Source organism: Chelmon rostratus, chromosome 7 (genome assembly GCF_017976325.1).
Source record: "Chelmon rostratus isolate fCheRos1 chromosome 7, fCheRos1.pri, whole genome shotgun sequence".
In the NCBI taxonomy this organism is placed as follows: domain Eukaryota; kingdom Metazoa; phylum Chordata; class Actinopteri; order Chaetodontiformes; family Chaetodontidae; genus Chelmon; species Chelmon rostratus.
Window position 1 is genome coordinate 29,223,937 of NC_055664.1, and position 10,133 is coordinate 29,234,069.

General features: G+C 46.9%; 1 protein-coding gene across 5 annotated transcripts in view; it reads right to left on the reverse strand.

Annotated features, from left to right (window-relative positions):
• Nucleotides 1-10,133, reverse strand: part of LOC121608955 (diacylglycerol kinase delta-like) — a 31,383-nt gene that overhangs the window by 13,457 nt on the left and 7,793 nt on the right. For all 5 annotated transcript variants that reach the window (XM_041940404.1, XM_041940405.1, XM_041940403.1 and 2 more), the window contains 15 exons: nt 8,458-8,562; nt 8,257-8,389; nt 7,850-7,956; nt 7,641-7,766; nt 7,271-7,373; nt 6,995-7,157; nt 6,811-6,919; nt 5,477-5,616; nt 4,336-4,420; nt 3,782-3,876; nt 3,578-3,677; nt 2,985-3,288; nt 1,891-2,052; nt 793-921; nt 586-679 (listed from right to left, as the gene is read on the reverse strand). In XM_041940404.1, the coding sequence (XP_041796338.1) occupies nt 586-679; nt 793-921; nt 1,891-2,052; nt 2,985-3,288; nt 3,578-3,677; nt 3,782-3,876; nt 4,336-4,420; nt 5,477-5,616; nt 6,811-6,919; nt 6,995-7,157; nt 7,271-7,373; nt 7,641-7,766; nt 7,850-7,956; nt 8,257-8,389; nt 8,458-8,562 (1,955 nt within the window). The remainder of the gene's footprint in view (nt 1-585; nt 680-792; nt 922-1,890; nt 2,053-2,984; nt 3,289-3,577; nt 3,678-3,781; nt 3,877-4,335; nt 4,421-5,476; nt 5,617-6,810; nt 6,920-6,994; nt 7,158-7,270; nt 7,374-7,640; nt 7,767-7,849; nt 7,957-8,256; nt 8,390-8,457; nt 8,563-10,133) is intronic.

A 10,133-nucleotide genomic window follows, 5' to 3' on the forward strand; every position in this document is an offset into this window, starting at 1 on the left:
GCCAGTCGTACGGAGTACGAATACAGAGGAAATATGTTCTCTTTAGTTCATTTAGCATCAATGAGTTCTGGGACATCCTGTTTACAAACCTCATTACAAACCTCATTATAAACCTCATTATAAATCTCATTACGAACTTCGCTATGAACCTAATTATAAACCTCATTACGAACCTAATTACAAACCTCTCTATAAACCAAGTTATAACCTCATTACAAACCTCACTATGAACCGCTTTATAAACCTCTTTATAGACCGCTTTATAAACCTCATTACAAACCTCATTACGAACCTCTTTATAAACCTCTTTATAAACCTCATTACAAACCTCATTACAAACCTCACTATGAACCTCTTTATAAACCTCTTTATAAACCTCATTACGAACCTCATTACAAACCTCTCTATAAACCAAGTTATAACCTCATTACAAACCTCTTTATAAACCTCTTTATAAACTCATTATAAACCTCGTTATAAACCTCATTACAAATCTTGTTATAAACACTACAAACCTTGCAATAAAGCTCATTATAAACTGAAACTGTCACATGGTTTAATGTTGCAATACACAAACAGTCTTACATGTTGTCAGGGTCACAGCTGAATGGGTCTGCGTTAACCAACAGTCGACTGATTACAGAACTGCTGGAGAGAGAACCTGATATACCTCTGAGACCTGGACAGAGAGACAGACAGACAGAGAGACACACACACACAAAGGTAAGCAGGTTAACACCAAACTGCTGTCATGCTGACATCAACTTTGCGTTTGACTTCAGATCTTCTTACCAGGATAGAGGATCTTTGTGTTGAGCATGGGCATGTTCTCCCTACTTCCTGTCTGGACAGGAAGTGATGCAGAGCTGCCCAGTGACAGGCTGCCTTTACTGATCAGTTTCTCACAGGGTGTCTTACTGACTGTAGACACAGAGAGACAGACAGACATACGACTAAATTCATCATGAGAATCACACAGCATCAACAAGTAGAAACCATTTAGAATTCCTTTACAGCTCCAGGTGAAGCAGCAACAGCAGCAGCATTAATATTAGCAGCAGTATTAATATCAGCAGTATTAATGACAGCAGCAGTATTAATATCAACAGCAGTATTAATAACAGCAGCAGTATTAATATCAGCAGCAGTATTAATATCAACAGCAGTATTAATATCAGCAGCAGTATTAATAACAGCAGCAGTATTAATATCAGCAGTATTAATAACAGCAGCAGTATTAATATCAGCAGTATTAATAACAGCAGCAGTATTAATAACAACAGCAGTATTAATAACAGCACCATTAATATCAGCAGCAGTATTAATATCAGCAGCAGCATTAATAACAGCATCAGTATTAATATCAACAGCAGTATTAATAACAGCAGCAGTATTAATATCAACAGCAGTATTAATATCAACAGCAGTATTAATAACAGCAGCAGTATCAATATCAACAGTATTAATATCAACAGCAGTATTAATAACAGCAGCAGTATTAATATCAACAGCAGTATTAATATCAACAGCAGTATTAATAACAGCAGCAGTATTAATATCAGCAGTATTAATATCAACAGCAGTATTAATAACAGCAGCAGTATTAATATCAGCAGTATTAATATCAACAGCAGTATTAATATCAGCAGCAGCATTAATATCAGCAGCAGTATTAATATTAGCAGCAGTATTAATATCAGCAGCAGTATTAATATCAACAGCAGTATTAATATTAGCAGCAGTATTAATATCAGCAGCAGTATTAATAACAACAGCAGTATTAATATCAGCAACAGCATTAATATCAGCAGCCGTATTAATATCAGCAGCAGTATTAATATTATCAGTATTAATATAAGCAGTATTAATATCAGCAGCAGTATCACTGACCTCTGCGAGTGTTGCGGTGTTTGACGCTGTACGACGACTGCAGGGACATCTTATCTTCTTCCACCTCCTCCTCCTCTTCCTCCTCAACCAGACCCTCCTCTTCCTCAGCTCGACTAAGAGAGAAGAGCTGCTGCTGAGTCTGAGCGTTCTGTTCATCCACAGCTGCAAAACACACAAAACAATGAGAGTCAATGTAAACCTGACCTGTCTGTCTGTCTGCCTGTCTAACCTGTCTGACTGACTGTCTGTCTGTCTGACCTGTCTGTCTGTCTGCCTGACTGTCTGTCTGCCTGACTGACCTGTCTGTCTGTCTGTCTGTCCGACTGACTGACTGACTGACTGTCTGCCTGACTGTCGTACCTTTCTCAGTGTGCTCGATGATCTGTCTGTCTGTCTGCCTGACTGACCTGTCTGTCTGCCTGCCTGTCTGTCTGCCTGACTGTCGTACCTTTCTCAGTGTGCTCGATGATCTGTCTGTCTGTCTGTCTCTCTGTCTGTCTGTCTGACCTGTCTGTCTCCCTGTCTGTCGTACCTTTCTCAGTGTGCTCGATGATCTGTCTGTCTGTCTGACCTGTCTGTCTCTCTGTCTGTCTGTTTTCCTGTCTGTCTGTCTGATCTGTCAGTCAGTCAGTCAGTCTGTCTGTCTGACCTGTCTGTCTCTCTGCCTGTCGTACCTTTCTCAGTGTGCTCGATGATCTGTCTGTCTGTCTGACCTGTCTGTCTCTCTGTCTCCCTGACTGACCTGTCTGTCTGTCTGTCTGACTGACTGACTGACTGTCTGTCTGACTGACCTGTCTGTCTGTCTGTCTGCCTGTCTGTCTGCCTGACTGACTGTAGTACCTTTCTCAGTGTGCTCGATGATCTGTCTGTCTGTCTGACCTGTCTGTCTCTCTGTCTGTCGTACCTTTCTCAGTGTGCTCGATGATCTGCCTGTCTGTCTGACCTGTCTGTCTCTCTGTCTGCGTACCTTTCTCAGTGTGCTCGATGATCTGTCTGTCTGTCTGACCTGTCTGTCTCTCTGTCTGTCGTACATTTCTCAGTGTGCTCGATGATCTGCCTGTCTGTCTGACCTGTCTGTCTCTCTGTCTGCGTACCTTTCTCAGTGTGCTCGATGATCTGTCTGATGGCTTTCTTCAGACTGTTGGCTCTCAGCATCAGCTGTTCTCGAGGTTTAAAGATGGCGGCTGCTGTGGAGGAGGAGGAGGTATTGGTCCGTGGGGAGCAGGGGGCGTGAGGAGGAGGAGGATGATGAATAGGAGGAGGCAGTATGACTCCCTCTACTTCCTCCTGCTCCTCAGCGATGGTGGGGGGAGGAGCGGGGGGCAGGATGGTGGAGGCCTGAGACTCCTCGTTCAGAGTCTTCAGCAGAGAGTCCAGTTTCTCCTTCAACACTCCACACTGAGACAAAGAGGAGCCGTCCATTAAACACACAGGAAGTACAAACAACACACCTGTACACACACAGGAAGTACAAACAACACAGCTGTACACACACAGGAAGTACAAACAACACAGCTGTACACACACACCTACACCTCTGACTTCACCTGTACGTTAAGACTGAACATGAACAAGAGGTCATGAAAGTGCTCAGAGAAAGCATCCCAGTGCTGAAGAAGACGGGATACGACTCAAAGCCTCAAACAGCTACAGACTGTTTCTGAGACCCAGAACAACAGGAAGGCACCTTCTTGGCCATGGCCTCGGACTCCTCCGAGCTCTCTGTGTTCTTCTCGTACGCTCTGCCGACACGAGCCACAAAGTCCTTCACCGTCTCACACAGAACCCTGAAGACATAAACACAGACACGAGGTCAGTAACGAATGAGACTCAGATCCACGAACAGAAGCAGGAGACGACACCGTCTGGACGGACAGACACACAGTCGTACTTGGCGGAGGAGATGACGACAGAGTGCTGGTCTGAGGTCAGGATCTTGGAAAGGTGAGCAGCCACTGAGTCCTCGTAGGTCAGAATCTGCTGAACCTGGATCAGCGAGCACAGAGTTCAGTGAGCTTATAAAAACAGTTTTCTAGTTCTTTAGTTCTCACTTTACATCTCACCTGAATCAGTCAGTCAAATGTTGTCTGGTATAAATGTGACATTACTGCCAAAGTTAAATTCAGCTACAGAACAGGTGTGCAGGTGCTTTATCATCACCTGCTATCAAGAAAAATATGAAAACCACTCTATCGAATCAATGTATTCAACCAAAAAACAGTATCATCAATACACCTGAAAGCTCCCTGAACGCGACATGCATCCATTCATTTTTCTACAGTGAGCCAACAGAAAGAATCCAGGTGCTGTCAGCAACACGAAGCTGCACCTGTGAAGCACCACCTGAAACACGGGAACATCTGGAGCGTGTTCTGAGGTCACACAGCTCCCAAACACACGCTTAAATGTGAGGAAGCAGCAGGAAGTGATGTCATTTCCTGTTACCTCAGAGTCGTCGCTGCAGTCCTCTGTGACGGTGGATGCAGAGTGTTGTCGTGGAAACTTGGTCTCATAGACCATGATGCTCCACCTGCAGCAGGAAGAAGAACAACTGCTGTTAGTGTTTTCAGCTTCATCTGCTGTCTGATGTGGACATCTGTCCACCACACTCACCTGGCCACCATCGCTCACCTGTCCACCATCGCTCACCTGTCCACCATGAGTTACCTGTCTAATGTCAAATACCTGTCTACCATCTCTCACCTGTCTACCACACTCACCTGTCCACCATCGCTCACCTGTCCACCATCGCTCACCTGTCTACCATCTCTCATCTGTCCACCATCTCTCACCTGTCCACCACACTCACCTGTCCACCACACTCACCTGTCCACCATCTCTCACCTGTCCACCATCGCTGACCAGTCTACCATCGTTGACCAGTCTACCGTGAGTTACCTGTCTGCCATCTCTCACCTGTCCACCATCTCTCACCTGTCCACCACACTCACCTGTCCACCATCTCTAACCAGTCTACCATCGTTGACCAGTCTACCGTGAGTTACCTGTCTGCCATCGCTCACCTGTCCACCATCTCTCACCTGTCCACCACACTCACCTGGCCACCATCTCTCACCTGTCCACCATCTCTCACCTGTCCACCATCGCTAACCAGTCTACCGTGAGTTACCTGTCTGCCATCACTCACCTGTCTACCATCACTCATCTGTCTAACGTGAGTTACCTGTCTAATGTTAGATACCTGTTTATCATCTCACTGTTCTTACATGAGTTACATATGGGCCATCACTCACCTGTCTAACATCAATCACCTGTCTAACATCACTCACCTGTCTAACATCAATCACCTGTCTACCATCACTCACCTGTCTGCCATCACCTACCGCTCTAAGCTAAGATAAAAGTTTATTAACGCCCAGCTGGAGAAATTCAGGTGTTACAGGCAGCATCAATAGTAGCAGGGATAACAACAAAAATGAAAGTTGACTACATATATGTATATTTTACATAAAGAACTACAACAAATATGTCACCACAAAAGAACAATAGAAATATTGATATAGAAAATATACTGCCAAACACCTGAAGAGAATTCACGGTCAGATACCTGTCTAGCATCACTTACCTGTCTAGCATTTTGGTGCTGGCTCTCTCCAGTTTCTCCAGTATCTGAGGCAGCTGAGCGTCATCATCGCATGCAGAACCCCAACCCAGAACCCGAGCCAGGTCATTCCCGGTCCCCAGAGGAAGAACTCCCAGCTGACACTAACATCAAAACACACAACACAATAAAAATCAGTCATTTACATCAAATCTGTTCCCTCAGACTGCAAACCACAACGTTTGAAAACCACTGAGCCTCTCCAGGATGGTTCATCTCCAACCATGATACTGTCACCTGTTACCAGTCAACCTGTTTACCTGTGGAATGTTCTGAACAGGTGTTTTTGGAGCGTTCCTAAACCCCCCCGGTCTTTTGTTGCTCCTGTCCTAACTTGTTTGAAACGTGTTGCTGTGTCGGTGTGGCGTGTCTCTGAAGGTTTTTGGTCCAGTTTTAAGCCACATTTATAAAACTCTTTTAGATCTTTGTTGTTTTATGTGTTTGATTTAACAACGTAGAACAAAGCAGAAGCTTTTATTGATTGGACCCATAGTTTCCCAGCTGGGTTAGCCTGCCGCAAACTCGATTTGTTGCCAGCGTAACCTAGCTTGTTCTTAGCATGAGAGCTAGCTAGCCAGTGGGGAGATACCAGGTGTCAAAACGCTACCACCTCCCAACCGAAGCCAGATTTCTGCAGCGGGTACATCTGATGGGCCCGTGTTACCACCTTGTCTATGATCCATGGCCTTAGTCAACTCCCCATCTGGCCGTGTCGGCTGCGCCCGTCTTGCTGATAAGGTGACGGAGTCGGATGAAAGAATCGCCGCGCTACACCAGATCCAGGAAGCTGAGAGGTTCATGGACACCATCATCTTCAGGCCAGCACAAACCGAGAACAACCAGCAGGTTAGAGAATCTCAGAGTCTTATACTGTTGTCCATTCTGTCCCCCCTCCCGTCATCGTCCCTGATGAATCCTGGGTCTGGCTCGGGGCTAGACGTAAGGCTCTGGTCATCTCCACTCCATCCAATCATGAGCCCTGGTCTCTGGTTAGTCCTTGTCGAAGGAGAGGGAGGGGCTCCTCTTGTACACCTTCTAACTGTAACACTCTGCTACACTTCTAGCTTTGAATATGGAGTCCCACCTCCCTGTCCTCCCTGTCCTCCATGTCCTCCATGTCCCCTGCCGTCGAGCAGCTTCAGACTGTGTTTGGGCTTTAGTTTCAGGAGTACGTCTGTCATGTATGTATGTGTTGGTCGTCTCTTATTTGTTTTTTTGTTTTTCTCCATTTCTTGTTCATGAAAGGTGCTCCATGAATAAAGTTATTATTTGAATGATTATCACCTGAGTGTGTGTACCTGTTTGTGCAGCGTGAGAGCATCGATCTCAGACAGAACCCAGCCGACGCTGCCGTCTCCTCCACACACCAGGATCCTGAACGTGTCAAACTTCTGGAACAAACGCAGACTGACAGAGAACCACATCGTTCACACAAAGTTTAGAGACAACCTGCTCGTGTCAAACTCTCTGTCCCTCTCTCACCCCAGGTGTGGTCCTCCGTTCATCAGGTCGAACACCTGTGCCGGGTTCAGCAGCTGCTTGAAGCGCCGCAAGAACTTGACGCCCTGATTGTCTCCGCTCTTAGAGTTGACAAACACCAGCAGAGGACTGGTGCAGGACGGAGGACACGACGCCTTCCAGAAACCTCGACACACAAATCAGCATTCAGGTCATTATCAAGCACACTCCAGCGCTGTACGAACAGAGAGAGCAGGTGAAGAAGTCGAACTGTCTGAGGGACGATCAGGTGAGTCTCACCGTCAGAGTCGATGCTGTTCAGTGCTGTCGGAGGGATGACGGACACTTTACACTGACCCAGAGGACACTTAGAGGACAGCTGCTCCTTACAGCCCGAGTGCACCTGCAGAACAGAGGGACACTCTGAGACGGAGAACTGGCACCCCCCCCAACGTCTGTGTGCACGGCGGGGTCTCTGTGGACCCCCAGGCTGGAAACCTCTTCTCTAAACATGTGAACTGAACGTCTGTCTTAGACGAGGACGAAATGAACGTGACCTTTGTTTAATGTGAAATATCTGCAGGAAATGATGAGTTTCATTGACTGAAGTGACAGGTGGTAACTATGGTCTCATAGTCATAGTAACCATAACCATAGCAACCAGACTCACCATGGCTTTGCACCAGAGACACCTCCAGTCCTGCAGACGGAGGACACTACCACAAGTCTTATCGCAGATGTTACATTTAGCCGAAACCGGCAGGTTCCCCTCCAACCACTGGTGAGGCATCGACACCTGAGGACGGAGGTCAGAGGTCAGCCGGGCAAGAGGCGTTTACTGTCACCGTTAAAGTCCAGGAATATTCATGTGTGTCTCACCCCATCCTCGTCCTCGATGATGTCCTTCCCGATAGAAGCCAGTGTCGTCCATTTACAGTTGTTGGTGGCTCTGACTGCACAGCGTTTATGAGCCTTAAATTTACACACTGACACACACACACACACACACGCACACACACACACACACACACTGTGTACTGCATCTGCTGTGTACTGTCTGTGTACTGCCTGTATACACTGTGTATACTGTGTGTATTGTCTTCTGTGCCGTGTACTGTGTGTATACTGTGCACTGTCTGAACTGCCTGTGTACTGTCTGTGTACTGTGTGTATTGTCTGTGTGCATACTGTGTGTATTGTGTATGTACTGTCTGTACACAAAATGTACACTGGTATACTACAGTGCGTAGTACAGTGCGTAGTACTGTGTGTAGTACTGCGCGTACCTTCACAGGACAGGCCGTGTGACGTCACTCCTGACAGCGCCTCTCTGCAGACGTTACAGTACGTCGGTCTGGCGTGAGAGCAGGCGTACCAGTTGTGCATTCCACTAAAGTGGTCCATGCTGTACTGGGTGGACTGGGAGAGACACAGAGTCAGCATCGTGTACTGGTATTCACGCTGCTGGTCACACTGGTAATACACACCTCATAGTTCTGTCTGTTCTGGATGTTGCGCAGAGCTGCCATCCACTCCTCCATCTCCTTCCTGTTGTCTGCACAAAGGATCAGACGTCTGCAGGGGGTGATGACCTACACACACGCACACACACACACACACACACACACACACACACGCACACACACGCACACACACGCACACAAGTTCATATTCAGTATTTATTGCTTATATGACAGGAATAACACACACAGCAGGACTGTGTGTGTGTGTGTGTGTGTGTGTGTGTGTGTGTGTGAGAGAGTGAGTGATTTCCAGGGAAACAGATATGGACTTCCACTTCCTGTTCAGCTGCTCCACATTGAAAGGTTTGTTCCCAGTGACACAAATAGACACACGCACGCACGCGCACGCACACGCACGCGCACGCACACACACACACACACACACACACACACACACACACACACAGTTTTTGGATCAAATGACCTGGAGATGTTCTGTGTGGGTCTGAGTTCCTGCTGCTTCGTTTCAATCAAAGCGCTGAGTGAACCGCGAGGTCGGTACATGTTAAGGTTCATGTATTCATGTTGAACCATCACAGCAAACTGTGCCTTCTGAGTACTGTTACACACTACTTCAAACAAACTGTGACTTCTGTGTACTGTTACACACTACTTCAAACAAACTGTGACTTCTGAGTACTGTTACACACTACTTCAAACATACTGTGACTTCTGTGTACTGTTACACATCAAACGCTGACTTACACACTGCTGAGAAAAACAAGCTAACAAGAAATAAATAGTATGAAGTATCAGGGAAAAGAAGCTACTTCAAACAGCACAGAGCTCATATTAACGAGGAAAGTTTTCTAACGTGCCCCCCAGTCATGCCACTGATGAGGTGTCAGAATGTGTCCACAGATTCATCAGCAGCGTGTCACAATGTGGTTTTAAATAACAGCAGACCCGTCGTTACAGACGGGAGCTGATCAATGACACATTAATGATAATTAGCAAATATTATCTAGACTGTTCAGATTCATCCAACAGTGAAATATGAGAACCGCTCTGAGAGTCCAACAGCATGTGTGCAGGGTTCTACTGTCCATCACAGGAGCCTCATGAACCGGAACGTAGCACGGTTCTGCTCTGTTCTCCGCCTGCTCTGAGAACAGGTCCTCTGCTCTGAGGTGATCCTGAATGCAAGGTTCTCTCAGGTTCTCTCAGGTGCTCTCAGGTGCTCTCTGGTTCTCTCAGGTTCTCTCAGGTGCTCTCAGGTTCTCTCTGGTGCTCTCAGGTGCTCTCTGGTGCTCTCTGGTGCTCTCTGGTTCTCTCTGGTGCTCTCTGGTGCTCTATGGTTCTCTCTGGTGCTCTCAGGTTCTCTCTGGTTCTCTCTGGTGCTCTCTGGTGCTCTCTGGTGCTCTCTGGTTCTCTCAGGTGCTCTCTGGTTCTCTCAGGTGCTCTCTGGTTCTCTCTGGTTCTCTCAGGTGCTCTCAGGTGCTCTCTGGTTCTCTCTGGTTCTCTCTGGTGCTCTCTGGTTCTCTCTGGTTCTCTCAGGTGCTCTCTGGTGCTCTCTGCGGCTGGTGGCAGTGATGTTGATGCTGACCACAACAAACACTTTCAAACCAGGCAGGAAACAGCGAGAAGTCAAACCAACAGAAAATAAAGGCTCAGAGTGCAGCGACAGACGGACCGCACTG